The sequence below is a fragment of the Nansenia antarctica genome (genome assembly GCF_963989245.1).
Source record: "Nansenia antarctica genome assembly, contig: SCAFFOLD_232, whole genome shotgun sequence".
Taxonomy (NCBI): Eukaryota; Metazoa; Chordata; class Actinopteri; order Argentiniformes; family Microstomatidae; genus Nansenia; species Nansenia antarctica.
In genome coordinates, this window is record NW_027662616.1 from 32,659 (window position 1) to 55,492 (window position 22,834).

At 48.1% G+C, this 22,834-nt stretch overlaps 2 protein-coding genes across 2 annotated transcripts in view; both read right to left on the reverse strand.

The window, feature by feature from the left end:
• Positions 1-22,834, reverse strand: part of LOC308175545 (leucine-rich repeats and immunoglobulin-like domains protein 1) — a gene marked incomplete at both ends in the record, with an annotated part of 56,554 nt that overhangs the window by 26,248 nt on the left and 7,472 nt on the right. Inside the window, 2 exons of the mRNA XM_080551195.1 lie at positions 16,318-16,392; positions 17,916-17,987. Of these exons, the coding sequence (XP_080407321.1) occupies positions 16,318-16,392; positions 17,916-17,987 (147 nt within the window). The remainder of the gene's footprint in view (positions 1-16,317; positions 16,393-17,915; positions 17,988-22,834) is intronic.
• Positions 108-11,729, reverse strand: LOC308175544 (uncharacterized protein; the record flags this gene model as incomplete). The annotated part of the gene is made up of 7 exons (XM_080551194.1): positions 108-192; positions 2,660-2,803; positions 5,121-5,264; positions 7,111-7,254; positions 9,043-9,186; positions 9,553-9,690; positions 11,713-11,729. 7 exons carry the CDS (start codon positions 11,727-11,729, stop codon positions 108-110), a joined length of 816 nt encoding a protein of 271 aa, XP_080407320.1.

The following is a 22,834-nucleotide window of genomic DNA, read 5'->3' on the forward strand; positions in this document are numbered from 1 at the left end:
AGGCCAAAAGAACCGGGGTAGACAATCGCAAACCAGCGGCAGTTCCAACGGGCTCAAAGGGACCGGTATTGGGGGAGGAGGGGCATGGGGTTAGGGGGGGGTGACACTCACAGCTTGTTGAGGCTGTCCAGTCCAGAGAAGGCCCCATTGGTGTCCTCTATTGTGCCCGAGATGTCGTTATGGTCCAGCTCCCTGTGGAGAGAGAGAGAGAGAAGAAAAGAAGGGATAAGAGAGAGAGAGAGAGATGGAAGGAGAGGAGGGCGATGGAAGAGTACGGGCCCTGCCAGTGCTGGAGTGTTCGTTTCTGTAGCCTTGGCAGGGACGGGGCTGGAAGTCACGGGTTCCGCACCCCTCCCCCTCCCTCCCCCCGCCCTCCACCCCCCGGCCCCACTGCACCTGGCCTGAAGAGCAAGGCTCTCCCTCTCTGCACTGCCAGCCAAGCATTCTTTCCTTTGAGGGGGAGGGAGGGGAGGGAGGGGAGGGGAGGGGAGGGGAGGGAGGGAGGGGTGGGGGGCACAACCCTAGAGCAGGCATACACATGTATAATTCATGACAGCATGGAGAGATTGGCGGGCACACAATGCCTTTTGGATACAGACAGTTGGGCCCGAGTTGAGGCTGATGGCAGGTAGCTAGTTGCAGCCACAGCGAAAAGCTCCTAATGAGGTAGGAGAGAGAGACCGTGGCTATGTGGCCAGAATGGCCGTCCATAAAAGAAAAACCCACCCCGCCCCCAAAAAAAGAGAAAAGACACACACACACACACAAAAAAAAACTCACTTTCTTTTGAGTCTTGTCTGGAAGTTTCCAAACACATGTTGAATGTAATTAATTAGCTTTTTTCTCGAACGCCCTAGCTAGGCTACCTCCACCACTGAAGTCTGAAGTCGTTCGGGCCCAAAGGAAAGCGGCGTTTGAATGGGTAATCGGAAAAGAAAACAAAAACAACGTCGCGAAAACACAAAAGACGGCGAGCCGTCGCCCCGCTCCGTCGCACGCTTTGTTTCCAAGTTGCCGTTAAAATAACTTTCTTTCAAAACTTTGAAAAACCCCCTTTGAGGCTGATGGTCACCCCCCCCCCCTCCCCCTCCCACTCCCCCTCCCCCCCCCCCCCACACACACACAATACCCCCCCCCCATCCTTTCCTCATCCCCTCTAGTTCCTTTCAGTTCCTTTGCCTCCATGGGCCGGACTGGGGCTGGGCCAATTTCCTATTCTTTCTGGCTGGCTGGGCGTGAATGGCCGTTGCCTTGTTAATGCGGGGGCGGTGGTGGGGGGGCGGGGGGGGGGGGTCGGGATGGGGGGGGGCCCTGAGGGACTGGCCCCCACGGCTAAAAGGGCTGGCCGGGTCTGAGCTTTCACACCCCACTGCAGGCTCCGGCCCCGCGCCACAGCGGCCAACAGCGCAGGCCCAATTAAAACTACCCCCGGCTCCCTTACAGCCAGGGCTCCGTCCTACCCAGCACCACGCTGATTAGATTAGGCCTGCCTGAGAGAGAGAGAGATGGATGGATGGATGGATGGAAGGAGAAGAGGGGAAGGAGAGTGGGAGAGAAAGGGTTAAGAATGAGGGGGGGATAGAAAGTGGGAAAAGAAAAGGAGTGTGGGTTGGAAATGGTAAACAAAGCATGCAATTAAGAAAGGAGTGAAAGAGGGTAAGAAAGAAAGAAAGAAAGAAAGAAAGAAAAGAAGAAAGGATGAGTGTGGGGAGCCAAACAGAGGGCCTCTCACGGCTGAATCCCCCCCCGCGCCCCCCCTCCTCCCAATGGGCCAGCAGAGAAAGGTCTGTATACGCCTTGGCTCGTCACCCCACTGTGAGAAAGACCTCTTCAGGGCCCTGGCCTCTTTTCCTCTCTCTGGCTCTCTGGGAACTTCTGAGGGCCAGAGAGATGTTAGGAAGGACCCAGGTCTGTGTGAGGGGGCGGGCGGGTTCAGGGGAGTACTAGTCCCATAATGCTTTTCAGCGCTTTTAAAAAGGCTACGAATCTCCAGGGAGGCAGAGGACAGGGACACACAGGGAAACGCAGGGACTCCCCCCCCAATTTGGCTGGGAAAATAAACCGACGGGCAAAAGAAAAAAGAAGGAAAACCGACGGAATGAAAAGAAAGACGCACCGAAATAAAGGGGTTCTCACAGAAACCATGACAATGGTGACGCATGCACACCACCTAAACACACACACACGCATGAATGAACCGTGAGTGCAAACTAGATAAACAACTTGGGCGACAACAGTCTTAAACGCAAACCGACTTTGTCAACCGCCCTGGGGGGAACGGTAAAGTCATAGCGAATATCTCATACACGTCAATAACAATTCGGAATCTAACATTTCCCTGTACCCAAGTGACACGTTAGTGTTGTATATATGCATACATTATATAGTGTTATATCGTGAGCTTAGATTTATAAGGTTCTATCTCCGTTTAGGGCAGTTCAGAGATATTGAGCGTCAAAGTTTTTACATTCCATTATGTTCTGTGAGATGGAACCTTTGTATTTTATTAATTACTAACTCAAAAATGTCAACATTTTTAAAAATAACACCACACAGGCATTAATAAACACCGAATGGATCAGATTATGTAAAAAAACAAAAATTTTGACCAAAAATGGAGATAGAACCTTCTAGAATTCTAACGTCGGGAGGGACTTACAACAGGCGCAGGGCCTTGAGGCCTCGGAAGGCGCCCTCTGTGACGTGGCTGATGGCGTTGTGTCCCAGGCGGAGGGTGTGGAGGTCCCCCAGCACCGCCAGACTGCCCTCGTCCAGACGAGTCAGGTTGTTGTTGGAGAGATTGCTGGAGAAGAGGAAAGAGAGAGAGAGAAAATATATGTATGGTGTCAGGCCTGGACAGAGAAGAACAGGTTGGCAGAGCGGAGAGGTAACTCAAGATCCTTCTGAACTTTATGGCTGACTCGATGTCTTTTTTTTTGATGATGCTGTATTTTTCCACTATGGAACTGTTGCTTTTTTTTAATATCACACTTAAGAGAAAGCAGAGGCTTAGCGGTCTTGTGTTACGCCTGCTGAGAACACAAACTGTTTGCCACAAAAACAATGTTCTTGGTTGTAAAAAAAAAACATGGAGATTACTCAGAAATGTTTTGGCATTAAAAATCAGTTTGTGAAAAAAAACTAAAAAACTTCCACTTATCCTCTTCCCATGACTCTAATTCAACTGTGTTCTATGTCCTGATACTATTGATAAATGTGTGTGTGTGTGTGTGTGTGTGTGTGTGTGCGTGTGTGTGTGAGTGTGTGTGTGTGTGTGTGTGTGTGTGTGTGTGTGTGTGTGTGTGTGCATGTGTGTGCGTGTGTCTCTGTGTGTGAATCTCTGTGTGTGTGTGTGTGCGTGTGTGTGTGTGTGTGTGTGTGTGTGTGTGTGTGTGTGTGTGTGTGTGTGTATGTGTGTGTCTGTCTGTGTGTGTGTGTGTGTGTGTGTGTGTGTGTTCTCTCCTCCGTGTGTGTGTGTGTGTGTGTGTTCTCTCCTCCGTGTGTGTGTGTGTGTGTGTGTGTGTGTGTGTGTGTGTGTGCTTGCGTGTATGTGTGTGTGTGTGTGCATGTGTGTGCGTGTGTGAATCTCTGTGTGTGTGTGTGTGTGTGTGTGTGTGTGTGTGTGTGTGTGTGTGTCTGGATGGGGGCAGTCATGTGGAGAGTGCCCCATCAGGCTGTCACATCCGGAATGTAATAACAACGATGTCATAAAGGCCGCCTCGCTTCCTACACCAGAGGGCTAACACACCACTAACACGCCACTATCCCACTGGTATCACAGTCACCAAGGCCCCGCTAATAAAATCATATAACCCCTGATTGACACAGAGTGCAGCGAAACAGATACACAGGGCAATCTGTCACACACACAGGCGCCAGCGATGATCTATAGCCGCACGGTTAGCGACGAGTCGACGATTCACCTGAGTTGCGTTCTACAGGAGTGCGGTAGTGTAAACAGTGTCTCCCAAACCACAGATAATACTCAGTCATTCATTAGAAAGAGAGCAGGGAATCCCCCCCCCCCTGTAATCACCACAGCCCTACCGACAGAGGATTACATGGCTGTTGCGCCAAACTCGTTCAGAGACGTTGAATACAAACTCTTTAGAGGGCTTAGGTACTGTCAACCCTGGTGCGCATTATAGGCTAAACAGGCTTATCGAGGAGAAGATTGAGTGTTAAAAGAGCCCACACCAGCCAGCTTTTGTTTCCTGGCTTTTCTTTTAAATGTTTTTTAATAATACTCGGAAAAGAACGGGAACAGTGAGTGGTGACGTTAGTCGTTCCCGGAGCGTTTGGGGGAAAGTAGCGGCCAGATATAGCTAGGAGCGATTCTCGATAAATTGTGTTGGGAAAAATGAAAGTAAAATAAATAAATAATAAATAAGCTGGTGAAAGGGGGGTTAGGGGGGGGGGGCTAGCCGTGTCACACTACGGAACTCTGAGCTGTTATGAAATGTCCTACGTCACGGCAGTTTAGCTAAGAAAACACAATGTATCGCCCAAAACACACAGACTTTGACATAAATGGCCATTTTCAGACTTGAATCATTGTGCAATAACATTTTATAGCACCGGGACGTCGAGAGAGAGAAAAAAAATTGTCAACGTGACTAATGTGGGCCATTAAGTGAGTAATTTAACCTTGGTGAAGTTACAGGGTTGGGGTAGATTCAAGGATATACAGGATCGCATTCTTGGTGGATATGACTGGGAGTGGATAGGAGACGGAATCTGGGAATTGGGGAGCTGGGGGGCTATTAGATAGATCGTGAGCTTAGAATGATACGGTTCTATAAGGTTCTATAAGGTTCTATCTCCGTTTAGAATGATAAGGTTCTATCTCCGTTTAGGGCAGTTCAGAGATATTGAGCGTCAACGTTTTGACATTCCATTATGTTTTGTGAGATGGAACCTTTGTATTTTATGAATTACTAACTAAAAAAATGTAAACATTTTAAAAATAACACCACACAGGCATCAATAAACACCTAATGGATCAGATTATGTAAAAAACTAAATTTTGAACAAAAATGGAGATTGAACCTTATCATTCTAACGTCAGGAGATTCTGAAGTTCGTGTGGGGGTTCTGGGTTTTTTGGAGGGGGTACTTACAGCTCCCGGAGCCTCTGACAGAACCTCCAACCGTCTGGGTTGATCTGGGAAATGGAGTTGTTGCTGAGGAAGAGCTGGAGCAGAGAGGAGAGGCCGTACAGAGACCCGCTGTTCACCTCTGTCAGATGGTTGTAGTCCAGGTGACTGCATGGAGAGAGTCAAAAAGAGCAGGGGTCAGGAGGCATCAAGGCTAGTTGTATACCATAATAGAATGTTTTGGACATCATATGGAAGAACACTGAACAAACAGTTCCTCCTAAAACAACTACGTAAGACTGATATACAGAGAGTTTTCTCCAGAACCAGCTGGGCAGGGCCAGGGTACAGACACTGGGTAAATGGTAAATGGACTGCACTTATATAGCGCCTTTTTTGCTGCTCCAAAGCTGCTCCAAAGCGCTTTACAACGGCCTCTCATTCACCCATCCACACACACATTCACACACCAATGGCGGCAAGCTGCCATGCAAGGCGCCAGCCGGCCCCGCTCACTGGGAGCAATTTTGGGGTTCAGTGTCTTGCCCAAGGACTAGGGATGGACGGTTTCCAATTATTGAAACCGAAAAACCGTCAGAGAGTAAAACCGCGGTTTTCCGGTTAACCGAAAAATACATTAAAAAATGTAAAAAAAAAAAAAAAAAAAAAAAAAAAAGAGCGCCAATTTCAAATAATTGAGCCCTACTGCTACAATACACTCATGTCGAACACCATTAAAACACCGTAAGCACAGTCGCAACACATTTAGGCTACTTAGTTTCACAAATATAAGTGGAAAGGCAGACTTTTGTAAGCTACACCATACATGAAAACACATGAACACTTAACACACCAGCTCCGCTGATCCAGGGTGCACGCCTGCACGGAAGATCATCTCTTGGAACAGCGTCTTCATTGAATGAACTGCTTTCTCAATATCTTGGTTCTTAGACAAAGTTTCAGCTGCTGCTCAATGTATTTAAATATCTGAATACTGCTCAATAATCACTGAAATATTAGACTTAGAATTATGCAGTGAACATACTTAAAGCTTTTCATAAAAACCACATGCCGCGAGACTGACTCGTCCTGAACTGTCCTAAGTCAATCAACAAAGAATGCCCCATCAAAATAAAAGTGCCCATGGTAGAGCTGTCAAAATATAGCTTTCAAAATAAATGTACTAATACAGATAGAGATAAATACAGAACTACCTTTGCGTCACTAAGTGACCGCGTATCTTCTGAGACATGCGTTCTGTCATCACTTTCAGTAGCGCCTTCACACACAGTGGCGCTGTGCACAAACACTCTTGATCCGTATAGCTCTTGTTTTATTATATTGTGGTTTAGTAAATACTGCACTTGGAGTTACATTCAATGCATGATTTGTGCTATAGAACATAAATAAAGTTTGATTGATTGATTGATATCAAATCAAATCACATTTTATTTCTATAGCGCATTTCTCACAAAAGTGACCCAATGCGCTTTACAGAGAGCAGCGAAAATGATCTTATTAAATGTAAGCGAGTAATTGTAAAAAACCTTTCCTATCTACCAATAACTGAAGGCAACTATCTTTCCCATAGAGTGATTCGTTACCCTTAAATATAATCCCAATTAGATATTAATCCTCAGTTATTCTTCACAATTGACCAAACCTCTCACTCATTGTGCGGCAGATTCAGACTGTATCATTGTTATTTTCACACACGACAAACATGTGACATGTTCCAGTTTTATTCTTATTCTATTTTATTCTTAAAAAAAAAAAAAAAAGTAAATAAAAAAAAATCCGGTTTCAGACGGTTTTGATAAAAAACCGTTTCTATTTTTATAAACCCCGGTTTTCGGTTTAACCGAAAAACCGTCCATCCCTAAAGGACACTTCGACATGTGGCCAGCCGGGGCTCGACTCGAACCGCTGATCTGCCGACCTTGTGATCATTAGACGGCGGCTCTACCTCCTGCGCCACACAGCCGCCCCCTGGGAGCTGATCTCTGGTACTCACAGGACTTTCATCTTGGCCAGGCCCCAGAAGGCTCCGTCCGTCAGCTTGGTGATGTTGTTCCTCTGCAGCTTCAGCACCTCCAGACTGGCCAGGCCCTGGAAGGACAGACCCTCCACCTGGCGCAGACGGTTTCTGTTCAACTCCCTGGAAAAGTGGGTGGAGCTTGTGTCAAAGTGGGAGTGGCTTAGACAGTTAAGGGGCAGACAGTTTAATTCGTTAATTAATTAAAAGGGGGGAGTGGCTTGTATCAAAGTGGGTGTGGCCTGCATAAAAGTGGGAGTGGCTTGTATCAAAGTGGGTGGAGCTTGTGTCAAAGTGGGAGTGGCTTAGACAGTTAAGGGGAGTGGCCAGACAGTTTAATTCATTCATTAATAATAATATATGCCATTTATCTGATGATTTTATCCAAAGCGACTTACATTGCAGTGAGTGCAGACATTTCAGTATATATGGTCCCAGCGGGAAACGAACCCACAACCTAAGGGTTGTTAGCGCCGTGCTCTACCAAGTGAGCCACAGAGGACCACAGGACATGCACCACAACTCTGGTTAGGTAGGGACCACCAGAGAGAAGTAAGTACGGACACAGTTGTGTACAGTAACGACATGTTACGTTTACTGGTCAAAGACTGTTTCTAGCGACATACTCTGAGGAGGGCTTCACGTCTTATACATAGCTGTTGTCAAACTTCTGCAGAAGTTGTACAGAAATGAGCGTCAGAGCGTCATGGTAACAGGAAACAACTCAAAGGCATCGATATCTAGTTTGTGTCCCCACAGAAACCCTAACAGGTATTTCCAAAGAGATATCCATTCCACCTGTGTGGCCTCTGGCCACCGATGACGATGATGATGAGTATGTGAGTGTGTGTGTGTGTGTGTGTGTGTGTGTGTGTGTGTGTTCCCCTAAAAGGTTGAGGTTGGTGAGGCTCCGGTTACAGCCCAGTGTCACACTCTGACCCGAGCACGCTAGTCTTCATAAACAAGTCTCCATAAATCACTGCGGGGTCAAGTGGCGGAGCAAACAAAGTCATCGCAAACATCAAAATAGCCCTGGGTCGAGGGTACGGATAGTTATGACGGTCACGGTAGGTACTTCTATTAGCCTAATTTAAGACATTCAGAAGACTAGTTCTAACACGCGTGGGTACTAATAATAGATAGTCTTTTTGTATCCACAAGGACAGGATGGAAGTTTGAGTGAGAGGACACGTTGCGTGAGAGGGTAGTGGAAACCCCTGGTTCCCTTGCTTCTCATTGTAAAAAAAAAAAAAAAAAAGTCCTCCTCTAGCTTTGTGGACGCATGCACCTGGGCATGTGTGAGGTTTGATATCACAGCCCAGGAGCATACACATCCACACTCGGTCTTTGTGTCCCCTCCATGTTGCCACAAGCTCTCCGCAGATACGGTGTCACCCGGGCCACCTGGGGAACAATGGCCACCTGGGGAAGTCGGTTGGAAGCCGGAGAGAGACGGAACCCGCAGCTACAATAGAGGAGACTCCCGTTACATGTCTCCTTTCTCCCCCCGAACGGAGGTGTTGAGGTATGGATCGGCCTACCTCGGCTCTCTGCTGGAGGGGGGGGGGGGGGGGGGGTAGATAATGATGGAGAAGGGGGCTATCCCAACTATGGGTACAGAGGAGAGGCTATAAATCAGCCATGGTATCGCACTGATGTTTACCTAAGCGAACCCCCTAGGGTAGAGGCTAATAGGTCTCTCTAACTCAGAAGATTCACTTCAGAACCTTCCAAACCTTCCAGAACTTTCCACTCAAGCTCTTAGCGCACCGTAGAGCCGGTGGCTTGAGACTAGTAACATGCTGGAATGAGTGTGTGCCCCACTGCGCTGTCCACAGTGGAGATGGTATAGAATAGTATTGATACTCAACAGCATCAGTAGGTAAGGTATAGTACAATGTTGATACTCACAGTTGGGTGAGCCTGGGTAGCTGGAAGCCTTTGACGGGGACCTGACTGATGCGGTTCCGGCTCAGTCTCAGAACCTGGAGGGACGAGCCCAGTTGGTCCAGAGCCCCGACCTCCAGGAGCTGGATCTTGTTGTTGCTCAGGTACCTGGGTGAAATGGTAAATGGTAAATGGTCTGCACTTATATAGCGCCTTTTTTGCTGCTCCAAAGCGCTTTACAACAGCCTCTCATTCACCCATTCACAAACACATTCACACACCAATGGCGGCAAGCTGCCATGCAAGGCGCCGGCCCCGCTCACTGGGAGCAATTTTGGGGTTCAGTGTCTTGCCCAAGGACACTTCGACATGTGGCCAGCCAGGGCTCGAACCGCCGATCTGCCAACCTTGCGATCATTAGACGGCGGCTCTACCTCCTGAGACACAGCCGCCCCAGATCCAAAATGGACTCAAATATGGTCAGAGAAATGTTCGTTTTTTTGGGGCCGTGTTATTGAGACGGGTTGTGCTTACAGGTCTCTGATTTGAAGGCCCGCAGGGAAGCAGTGTCCCCTGACTTCAGTGATGTCGTTGTTGCTCAGGTCCAGCGTTTCCACGGATACCAGGTCTCTCATCCGCCTCCCGTCGACGCTACGGATCTTATTATGGTGTCTGTGAGAGAAAGAAAACACAGAAACCAAACATGTTGAAAACAACAACTCACTTCTGGAACAAAGATAGATAGAAAGACTGCTCCCTGTCCCGTCTTCTCCAAACCAACTTCAGAAGCTGAAAATGTGTCTTCTAAGAGCCACACACACAAGCCCCCCTCTTCTCCAAACCAACTTCAGAAGCAGAAATGTGTCTTCTAAGAGCCACACACACAAGCCCCCCTCTTCTCCAAACCAACTTCAGAAGCTGAAAATGTGTCTTCTAAGAGCCACACACACAAGCCCCCCTCTTCTCCAAATCAACTCAGGAACAAAGACAGAGGGTACACAGACTAAAGCAGGCTCTATTCGAGGGACAAACGTGTGCTTTAAGAGCTTACAAAGACCTCGGTCTTCTCCAAACAGGCCCAAGGACACCTGCTGTTACCCAGAAGCTTTGTCATAGAACATTCTAGATGGATGAGCCCACGTTGATCACTCAGAGCACTTAGAGGACTTAAGGCTCTTGAGAGTGTGATGAGCCAGAGAGGTCAACACTGATTAACTAGAGATGGACATCGCCAAGCCCACAGCTCTACAACACCACCCGTACAACACTAAATACAGGCTGTAGCTACTAGCTACCACAATACTGTGTTTAAAAATATATGGTCTTTTCAAAGGTGAGGTCACATTCACCACTTTGGAGTCAAAAAACGGACCCTAACTTTGTTTGATTGTCGTGAGCTTAGAGGGTTCTATAAGGTTCTATCTCCGTTTAGGGCAGTTCAGAGATATTGAGCGTCAGTTTTTACATTCCATTATGTTTTGTGAGATGGAACCTTTGTATTTTATTAATAACTGACTAAAAAAAACTAACCCAACATTTTAAGAAATAACACCACACAGGCATTAATAAACACCTAATGGATCAGATTATGTAAAAAAAACTAAATTTTGACCAAAAATGGAGATAGAACCTTATAATTCTAACGTCACGTTGTGTCAAATGAACTTGGTAGAACAGAATCAAAACCCGAAAACAAGCCGACATGAGGGACTTAAACTCCTGTCTGATCTGTCCCCTCTGACAGTCCAGTCTTGCAGCAGGAAGCCTGAGAAAGAGGACTTAGGAGTTTTTAAAAAAGCCTGTTTTTATTTTGGCTCTCTGCTCTCTGCTCTGCAGGAATGGTGGGTCACTGTCCCTCACATCTGTGGTTTATTCTGGGGCTGCTGGGACGGATCCACCTATGAGCTGCAGCCTGGGACACGCAGGGCTGCGCTGGAATCCCAATCACTTCCCTCTGTTTACCTAGACCAGCCCCGACACACAGGGGCTAACACAAAGACACACGCATACGCGAGCACACACACACACACACACACACACACACACACACACACACACACACACAGACACAGACACAGACAAAGACACACGCATACACGAACGCACACACGCAACATAGACACAGACAGAGACAGAGACACAGACACAGCCACACACACACGTGCACACACGCACACACACACACAGACACACACACACAGACACAGACACACACACAGACGACACTCAGACACAGACACACACACACAGACACAGACACACACAGAGACACACACACACACAGACACAGACACACACAGAGACAGACACAGACACAGACGACACTCAGACACAGACACACAGACACACACACACGCAACATAGACACGGTACAGACAAATCACACAAATACAAACACACATCTACGAAAAATTTGTCATATAGACACAGCACACGCACGCAAACACGGACAGCAGACAGACAAAAACACAGACATACGTTCTGAAGTCCTCATGTTGACCAAATCATTCACTCACTCAGTCAGTGTGTGTGTGTGTGTGTGTGCGTGTGCGTGTGTGTGTGTGTGTGTGCGTGCGGAGGCACCGAAGGGCAGCGTTACCCGAGCAGGGATGAAAGCCATTGCTCAGTGACACGTATGACACATACCACAGTGACACGTATGACACATACCACAGTGACACGTATGACACATACCTCGGCCCTGGTGGCATTTCCCTGACACGCTGACTAGTGTTACTGACCCCGACCCCAGCCCTGGCCAACGCACGCACGTAAACACACACATGCAAACACAGACACACACACACACGCACACACACACACACACAGACACACACAGACACAGACAGACACAGACACACACACAGACACAGACGTAAACACACACATGCAAACACAGACACACACAGACACACACACACACACACACACAGACACACACAGACAGACACAGACAGACAGACACAGACAGACACACACACACACAGACACAGACGTAAACACACACATGCAAACACAGACACACACAGACACACACAGACACACACAGACACAGACAGACACAGACACAGACACACAGACACACACCACACACACACCACACACACCACACACACACCACACACACACACACACACACACACACACACACACAGACACGGCAAGCATTCCTGGTTCCCCAGTCAAGGGCATCCATTGGATTGGGCTCGATCTCCGTTCAACTCCTGACTTACGGAGTTACACGTTTTCCCCCGTTATGAAACAGTGTTTACCACACAGCAGACGCTGTGCAGGTGTTCCGTCAGCAGAACAATCCTGTCCCTCTCTCTCTCTCGCACGGAGCCTCAGCCCAGCCCTCACACAGATGGGCTGGAAGACACTCTGTGGGCCGTGTGTGCGTGTGTGTGTGTTTGTGGGGGGGGGGGGGGGGGGGGGTGTTGCTGCTGCCCACCTGAACAAACAAGTGGTGGAAAGAGTTAAGGATGAGTTGCAGCCACTGGCCCCCCCTGACCCAGGCAGGAAGCCCCTGGGAAGCGGAGCAGCAGAGCTGGGCTACAGGGGCGGACTGAGAGAGGGGAGGACTGAGGGTCTACTGAGGAGGGTTGGGTGGGGGGGGGGGGGCCGGGGGAGGTCAACAGCTGCTGACCCTCGCTGGGAAAAACGCAGAGCTCGGAAATTGGAGGGAGAGGCCGGGTCAACCCCTCTCTTTTTCTCACTCTCTTAGAAGCTAACCCAGTCCAGTTGAGGAATCCTCCCTCTCTCTCTCTCTCTCTCTCTCTCTCTCTCTCTCTCTCTCTCTCTCTCTTCTCTCTCTTTTCTCTCTCTCCTCCTCAACCTTTCTTTTCATAGACGGAGGAACAGCACACTGGCCTAGCCTGACTGCCTGAGCCCAGCTGTGTGACAGCTAGAGGGGAGGGTTGCGTTTGATGTCGACTCAGACAATAGAAGCGTTTATAAAACGCTCTGATTATCTCACTGCCAGTGACATTTCGGTGGAGTTGCTCCTCGACTCTTTTGATGTTCGGGGGGGGGGGGGGGGGGGGGGGTACGTTCGACGTTAGGGATCGCATAATTCCAGATCTCATTATCCCGTCAAGTGTGTGATTATCCTGGGTCGTTACGACACCTCCTTTTGAAGTTTTGACGGAAGATAAAGGAACAGTTTACACATTTTCACAGTGATATTTGAGGGATTGTTCCTGCCTCTGCTTTTTGATGTCAGGGGGATGGAGACAATAATTATTATTATTTTTTTTCCATCATTCCATTAGACCATATGATTTCCTTTGTGAATTGTTTTGACGTCTCCCTTTTATGTCGGCAGGCCCAGACAATAGGGAAGTTTGTGAGAGTCTCTCCATCCCTTTTGCCCGTGTGATCCCGTGGAAGCAGGGGGGAGGGGGTTGTGTTGGCCTAGTGTAGCATTGTGGGGTCTCTGTGGGGGTGTGGGAGCCCAGGTGCATTGTGGGACTGGCTGTGGGATGTGGGAGTGAGGGGGGAGGGGAGGTGGGGGGTGGGGGGCAGAGTCCCCCACAGAGGTGGTGGCTGAGTGGATTAGTTGATCTGAGAGCAGTGATTAATCCAGGCCAAGAACCACCACCCCCCCCCCCGCACAGCCATGGACACAGATTAGCAGGCTAGCTGCTCACTCTCATTGTCTTATCTGTCCCCGATCAACGCCACAAGTGAGGGGGATCAAAAGAAGTCCGTGTGGGAGAGAGAGAGAGGGGAGAAGAAAAGAGAGCGGGGGGGGGGGGGGGAGAAAAGAGAGAAAGAGAGAGGGAGGGAGAAAGCAGAGGCTATAGAAGAAATAGGGAGGGAGGGGGGGAGGGAAGGGAGGGAGGGAGGGAGAGAGAAAGATAGAGGGAGAAAGCAGAGGCTATAGAAGAAATAGGGAGGGAGGGAGAGAGAAAGAGAGAGGGAGAAAGCAGAGGCTATAGAATAAATAGGGAGGGAGGGAGGGAGGGAGGGAGGGAGAGAGAAAGAGAGAGGGAGAAAGCAGAGGCTATAGAAGAAAGAGGGAGGGAGGGGAAGGAGAGAGAAAAAGGAGGACAACCAAACCAACCCCTGTCGGAGAGAGCCCGGCCTTTCACACACCCGTTGGACACAAGGGGAGTCAATCGGCAGCTGTTTGAAGCGCAGATATAATAGAGCGGAGTGTCGAGTCTGTCCTCAATATGGCCGCCAGCCTCTCTCCCCCTCTCCCCCCTCAACCTTTTTAGAGAGCTGAACACTGGCTCTGTAGGCTGGTGACAGACACCCCTCTGTTCCTTCCATCTCTCTCTTCCTCCTCCTGCTCCCCTTCATCTCTCTTCTCCCCCCCCCCCCCTGCTCTCTCTCTCTCTCCCTCCCTCCCTCCTTCTCTCTCCCTCTCTCCCTCTCTTCGCGACCACAGTCTCACACGGCCCTGCTTGCCAGACGGCATTCCAGTCACTCTCAAACCAGCGGCGGAGGAATTTCGAGCCCGCGCACAGACCGCACCGCCGTCCAGCGAGATCTGCCAAGGCATACGGACCAACGCAGGAGGGGTCGGAGGTTTGTGAGGTGGGGGGGGCCAGGGTTACTTGTGGGCAAACCCCCCACAACCCCCCCCGCTTTTCCCATCCCCTCTGCGTGTGTCGGTAACGGTGGTGATGTCACCCTGAGGCCGGTCCTTTTCCCATCCGCCCACCCCCCCCTCCCCCCTCCCCCCTCCCTTCTTCTCTGTCACCGTTTTTACAGTAAACCGTGTGATTGACAGGTGCAGCTGCAGTGTTGCTCTGGCGTTCAGCTGTGCAGCTTTGTGGAGATATGCCCTCCCTCCCCTAACAGGCTACCCATAGCAACAGGCTTCCAATCAGGCCAAAAAAAGACGCCCGGCCTCCGAGAGAAGCGGAGAGCGCAGAGCTACTAGCGCATACCCTCGACGGTTTTTCCAAACATATATCTTAGAGGTCAGTTCCCAAAGTGTTGTGAGGTGGGTGCTTCAACGTAGATTAGTTTAGTCAGGCGAAAACATCTGAAGTGGGTTGCAAAAACAACTCACACAAAAAAAAAAACACAAAAACACAATTGTTTTTTTGTTTTGTTTTTCCTCAAATGAACCATAGATGAGTTAATCACACAGGGGGGTTTTCCACATTGGGACATTTCTCATGACGCAAATCAAATGCAATGCTAACTGCGTTAGCGCTACATTCTGATTAAGTTAGTCAGCGCACTGTACACAACTCGTTCTGAGAAGCAGAATGAATGACACAGCGTGGGGCGGGCAGCAGCCATGACTATTACTAAAACACTGGAACTAATACATATAAGCATGAGCTGTTTTATAGGAACCTGCTTCCCACTGCTAACCACCGCCCGGATAGAACAGCTGCTACGGAGGTGGAAAAACCGACCCAAATACACGAGGCAGACGCCTTTAAAACACTAAGCGTCGAGACTACACATGTAGGCTTGCTTTCTCTGCCCTTTCTGCTCGAGTGAGGAGCTAGAATGTTCCGTTGGCCACACAAGGGCGAAAAAACGGTTGGAGGCTAAAAAACAACAGGGCTTTACTTTACCCTGCAACAAGGCAGGCAGGACAGTGTCACAATTGTGTGAGTGTGTGTGTGTGTGAGAGAGAGAGAGAGAGAGAGAGAGAGAGAGAGAGAGAGAGAGAGAGAGAGAGAGAGAGAGAGAGAGAGAGAGAGAGAGACTGTTGAGGGGCCATAGGGCTCACAGCTGTGAGACACAAAACACACACACACACACACACACACACACACACACACACACACACACACACACACACACACACACACACACACGCTCTTCCCAAATAGGGCAGTAAATCTCCAGTGAGATGCCAGTGCAGGCAGTTTCACAACTGTAACCAGGATAGAACTCTACGCTTAGAGCACTCGTGGGCAGAGCTCACCATAGTTGCTTTGAGCTGCACTACAGTTCATACTAACATTGCCGATCAATGGTTTCCCTCACAAATATACACCTCATACATGAACACTTTCACAAATTAAGCAGGGATGCAAACTGGTGATGGCCCAAAAAGGTGACATGTTTTTTTTGCCTGAAAACAAAGACCATTTATGAAAATTGTTGACCTATTTTGAGGTAAAAACGGCTAAAAGGTGACAAATGTGCACCCCTTTTAAGGATTACAGGGGGGGGAAAAACATTTAGATGTAATACATACAATACATATACAATATTCTTGGTCGTTTTGCTCACAAACACATTTTACGATAAGACGGTTAGAGACTGTTAATTTAATGTGATGCCAGTTGGCCTTTTGACATTTCCGTTTTGGATACTCACAGGTATAGAGAGGCGACCTTCGACGCAGCCAGTCCTAAGTCTGGGATGGAGGTCAGCTCGTTGTGGTCCAGGCGTCTGAGGTGAAACACACAAGGCAGAGAAGGCGTCAAGGAAACAAACTTGAGGACTCGAAGTTTCAACAAGTCAAATTCAAGACCTTTTTAGACTTCTTTTTTTAGACCTCTTTGGATATAATTGTAGACCTATTCGCGACACCATATGATAGCTTTTTGTCATCCTCGAGGTGATGAAATTAGGGATTTCACTGCCATACAGACAAAAAAGGAAGCGAATTGCCCTTTTTTTTTTTGTTCCAGCTTGATTAATTTTCGCGTACATAGATGTGGTCGGACTGATTTCCTTGCAGGATCTCATTTTCAAGACCTAGCCCCTCATTTTTAGACCGAATAACTGCCATTTAAGACCTTTTTAGGCCTTATAAATTGGATTTTATTTATTGAATTTACGGCTTTTAAAGACCAGTTCCGGAACCCTGACACGCTGATCAATTCAGTTGGTCATTGGGGGGGGACTGAATGTTGAAGTGTGAAGACAAGAGGGGTTAGTAGTTGGGGGACTGGATGTAATGTTAGTGTGAAGACAAGTGCAACATGACAGTAGTTGGTGGTGACCAAAGTAGACACGTCCCATCGTTAACAATAGAGTGAGAGGTGGATGCTGGGTGAATGTCAGGCTGACAGGCAGGTTTGCCTGCTCTGGTGCTCAGTGTTGAGTGAGATAGACCCCGGCCCTCTCCTCACCATATCAAATATTTACAACCCAGGGTTTGGCATGGTGTCGGGTGATGGGGGGGTGGGGGGGGGGGGGAGCTTAATATAGAAAACCACTACTTTATTCTCAATTGGAGTCGTTTCAAACAGTCAAACGGTACATGCTAGAATGTGGAGCGCGAGCGAGCGTGTGTGTGTGTGTGTGTATTTGTATTTCTTTTCCAGCCCGCTTAGATTCCTGTACGCACATAATAGGTAATAGGCAGGCACATTTTGACTCCCTTTCACAGTCAACAGTAGTGAGTGTGTGTGTGTGTGTGTGTGTGTGTGTGTGAGATGCGTATCTGCTTGGGTGTTTGTTCATGCTGCTTTCGTAACTGTTGAGAACCTTAGTCATTCCCCCGTTCAACTCTGACCTTGTGCATAGAGGTGCTAGCTGCTAGTGTGAACACACACATGCCTGCACAGTAAAGAGAAGCAGAAACAGAGAGATGGGCAGACAGACACAGACAGACAGACAGACACACACACACACACACACACACACACACACACACACACACACACACACACACACAGGGTAGTCCAGAGTGCCAGAGGACAATATATTAAGGGTGGAGCCCAGTGCCAAGGGGAAGTCCTACATGAGAGGAGAGTGTGTCTCGGGTGTGTGGCGTACGCACACACACCTTGGTGGGAAGGAATGAGATTGCTACTTAACCCGTGAGCTAGTGTTCCATATCAGGTACGACTTCTTAAGCGTCATGCCACTTTCCCATCGAGTGTGATGTCATGGGTGTTCCAAAGTGTCCCATCAGACCAGTGTGTGTTTACTAAGGACGTGAGTGTGTGAAGTTCTCTACTCACAGCTCTCGTAGGTTCGGGAGGTTGGAGAAGACGTCGGGATCTATGGTGGCGAGTTTGTTGTGGCCGAGATTTCTGTGGGAAAGACAAAACACGTGGTTAGCGCACAGCTGATCTACGGCCGTCAGACAGACATCTACTCAGAGGACAGGAGGACATTCGAGGATCAGTGTTGTTAAGAGACATTTCGTGACGTTAGAATTATAAGGTTCCATCTCCATTTTTGTCAAAATTGAGTTTTTTTACATAATCTGATCCATTAGGTGTTTATTAATGCCTGTGTGGTGTTATTTTTTTTAAATGTTGACATTTTTGAGTTAGTAATTAATAAAATACAAAGGTTCCATCTCACAAAACATAATGGAACGTAAAACCTTTGACGCTCAATATCTCTGAACTGCCCTAAACTGAGATAGAACCTTATCATTCTAAACGGAGATAGAACCTTATCATTCTAAACGGAGATAGAACCTTATCATTCTAAGATCACGATTTGTATTTGTGTTTTTATGTGTTTTTTTGCTGGGGATTTTCAACAATTGATTCATTCAGCTTTTTCAGGTGTAAAATGTTCTCACAGTGCAACCTCCCTACAACAACTAGCCTAGTCTGAAAAAACCCTGTGTTGCCATTTGAGTTAGTGTTTCAGGAGGGGGGGGGGGGGTGGGGGTGGGGGGGGTCCCAATCAATACCATCGATACAGACTCTGGCTTCAACCTGGCTCACTTACACTACAGAGCACCACAGCCATCAATCTGTGGAAAAGTCAATTTAGCAGTTTAGACTAACAGTGCATTTAATAGCAGACACTTTACTTGTACTGGGACTGGAGGTAATAGAGCAATTTGTTCAGATATAGTGTTACTACACAAGAGCGCGAGGCTACAGTGAATCACACACATCCCCACCCCCTGCCCTTTTGGATCAGACTCCTCAGATCTCACACCATAGAATAATACCCTGTGCTGTAAAGCCATATAAACCATCAAATATGTCTCTCTTGCTCTCTTTCATACGAGCACACACAGACACAGACACAGACACGCACGTCGTCTCGTACTACTTGTCAGCAGACACTTGGGAGGCTGCAGTTGAGTGAGAGCAGTCTTTTCTGCGAGGGTTTTTTCGACTGGAAGACAAAGGGAGCCCACAGGCCCTGCGAGCCTGCCTCCAGACATGAGAGATGGCCTAGGAATGTTTCACAGCCCTGCCGAGAGATGGCTGGTTTGTTCCCAGAGTCTGGGGACACATTTACCTGACGCACCACATTCCTCCTCCTCTCTCCTCTGGTGGCAGAGAGCCGGCAGTGCCTCATTGTCAGACGGACCGCTCTGAACAAAATAGCGAAAGAGAAGAAAGAAAACTAACTTTCCTACAGAACTTTCGTGAGCTTAGAATGATAAGGTTCTATCTCCGTTTAGGGCAGTTCAGAGATATTGAGCGTCAACGTTTTTACATTCCATTATGTTTCGTGAGATGGAACCTTTGTGTTTTATGAATTACTAACTCAAAAATGTAAACATTTAAAAAAATAACACCACACAGGCATTAATAAACACCTAATGGATCAGATTATGTAAAAAACTCAATGGAGATAGAACCTTATAATTCTAACATCACGCTTTGACTACACTTAGGAGAACATTTTAGTGATAATCAGAAGCTTAAGGAATTAGATTGAGACAAGACCGAGGGTGGCGGAAAAGCCACAGAGAGCAGAAAAGGGACGGCCCTAGTCACAGTTCCCTGAACAAACTGACTGTTATGCTGCACGGAGCGCGCTCTCTCTCTCTCTCTCTCTCTCTCTCTCTCTCTCTCTCTCTCTCTCTCTCTCTCTCTCTCTCTCTCTCTCTCTCTCTCTCTCTCTCTCTCTCTCTCTCTCTCTCTCTCTCTCCTCTCTCTGTCTCGCCGTCTCTCTTTCTCTGCGAGTGAGAGGAGATAATAGCAGTCTATCTTACTCTCTCTCTTTCACTCTCTCCATGTGTGCGTGTGGGTGTGGGTGTGGGTGTGTGTGGAAATAATGGTAGAGTGTGCTTCTAGCCTGCAGGCAGGTCTCTGACAGCGCTCCCTCCTGCCGCCATTGTGCCACAGATTGCTAAATTGCCAGCCCTGCAACAGGAGGCAATTACCTCATTATAGCAAAGCGTAGTGAAAAAGTCACAGGGTTTCCTCTAGCCTGCACTGCACCGGGGGGCACGTATACAGCGGTAAGTAACGCTGGCGTAATGCGGAACACATAGGCGCATGGGAGCGCAGTCATCTGCTTCCGACAAACACCGTCAGCCTTTAACAAGCCAGAGATGGCTGCAACCTGGAGACAATGAAGCTTAACTACAGATAGTCTGGTCACAAAAACACAGCTCGGAGAGGAGCGGCTACTGTCCCGTCTTCTCAACGAAGAAGTTTCTAGAGGATTGCAGAGGGTTTTGGATAGCCACATGATTGTGATAGCTAGCTGTTGTCCATTTTCAAAGTGTTGACGGATAATGAAGCTTAACTACAGATAGTCTGGTCACAAAAACACAGCTCAGAGAGGAGCGCGCGCTACTGTCCACGTCTTCTTGACGAAGTTTCTAGAGGATTGCATTGCAGAGGTTTTGGTTGGAGAGCCACATGATTGTGATAGCTCGCTGCTGTTGTCCGTTTCCAAAGTGTTGACAGAGGAAAGAAAGGTCACGTTTGAGAGCAAAACCTGCAGTACTGGTGCCAGAGGCCACAATAACAAACACAGCCCTACTCCAAGAGTGTGTGTGTGTGTTTTCCCAGTCTCCTGATAGACCAAATAAAAGGGAGTGTTTACACAACTTTTTTTTTTTTTTGCCCTTGTTCATTCAGCTTCAGTTTCCTCCCTATCTGATAAGTTTCATAGCGGTTTTCACACCTACTGTATGACGAGGCTGCGATAACGCCACTCTCTCCGTTTCCTGTCAGGTGGGGGGTTGGGATATACGCCAAAGCTGACTAATACTAAAGGTCAGTCTCCAGAGCCTACTTTACTAAAAACCTGGGCATTACTCACCAGACAGCACAACACAAAGGGACAAAAGCTTTGACTAACTGGGTAAATTTACGAGGTAAACTGACAAGAATGTAACCGATGCAACTTCTTGACACCAAAAACAGTCAAATGATATCCTTGATCAGTTTAGCAGTCTAATAATATTCTTCAAACACATAACCTGAAATGTTGGGAGAAAGCTGTGATTTAATATGGAAAATATAACAAAAATACTCCTATGCAGAAACCCTGGAGTGTTTCAAATAGAACATTCCATTGCATTGTACAACAAGAATGATGGTGTTTTCCTAAATGAGCCAGCTTGTTTAAATCAGCGTGATCAAAATCAGACGTTCTGTGTGCTAAACCAGAATGCGTCAGGAGGATCAGATTTAGACCCCACTCTGAGCCAAATACCAACCTTGGAGTTGACTAGAATCGGTTCTCTCGGCCTGCGTTAAAGGCCTCAGGGCTCTGATAGACGACCCCATCAGTCATCAGTCAGTCATTGACCCCAGTGGACAGCATAACCTTAGGGTGTGTTCTCACTAGAACATGTGCTTCACTTGGGATCAGAGTTTAGGATCAAATTTGTTTGCTCTGCGTCGTTTGGAGCTGTGAGAACGCGTATTCGAAGTCGCTCCCGGAGCAAAGAACCAACGGATGGTCCGCTAGAAAAGGGTGGTTTCGCTCCGGTTACAAACGACGCATCCATCACTTTGCTTCGCTTCGCTTTTGGTGGGAACGCTGCTCGAGGCAGTCCATAGGAAAACAACAGCGCATGCGTGTTGATCTGGATAAGAGCGGGACGAACGGGCAATTTTTAGGACCAATCAACTACCACGTCTGTTGCTTCGATTGCGTACATTACTTCGTTTACATAAAGGGTTGTGAGAAAGCAAATCAGAGAAATAATTTATACAACAATGTTGCAAACTCATCCACTTGCTCCGGCTCATGATTCAGACTTTCATGTGAGAACATGACCTTAGTTACAGTCCTCCTTCAGGGGGTGGACAAGGACATAACAAGGGGCAACCAAGGTGGCCCCGGGGGGGTCCCGTCACCCTCACCCACCCTGTTCACAGACGCCTCCTCCAACACCTCCCTAAACCTCACACACACCATCGGACGGTACACTGGTCAGGAGGTAGGCTAAACGATACCCTAAACCAAAGCACAACATTTGCTCCTGCTACATTTAGGCCTAAAGTAAATCACTCTCCACCTGTTGGCCCTGAAGCTTCACAAAGCATAGCTCAGGTCGACAACAAGCCTAGGTCAGCAGAGCTCCGAGGGGGTAGAGAGAGGTCACCTAAAACAACATTAGCTTTAGCCTGTCTGAGAGACACAGCACTAAAGCAGCAATAAAGCCATAAACCCCTGACTAAGCAGACTGGCACTGCCTCGAAAACTTAGGGACTAAAAAACAACAACAAGCTAAAAGCTTCTTCCAGTCTCAGAAACCGTGTAGGAACTACACGGCACGTTGGGTCTGATTTGAACGGCTCCAAAAAGAACCCCCAAACATAATTGTCTTTCAAGAGAGCAACGGCATTTCTTATGACGGTGCTCTCTCTCATAACTCAAAAATAGAGTGTGAAAGGGAAGGAAGGGAGGGAGGGAGGGATTCAATCTGGGACTGTCCTTATCGGGTCCATCTCTATCGCTGATAAGAAGAGTGTGAACTTCGCTCCGTAGAGGTGTGAAGTGATGTCTAGCGATAGGCCTTTTGCTGTACAGCTGGGAGATGGGGGAGCTTCTTTACCGCCGCCTGTTAAAAAGCGCTATAAACTAGTCAAAGAATAACCTTGTGTCACACAGAGAGAGCTCCCATAGGCCAGACAGAAGGCCCAGACAGAGCTGGACCTGGCACAAAACCGCACTGCTGCTGCTGCTGACCCCCCCCTCCGCCCCCCCCAAC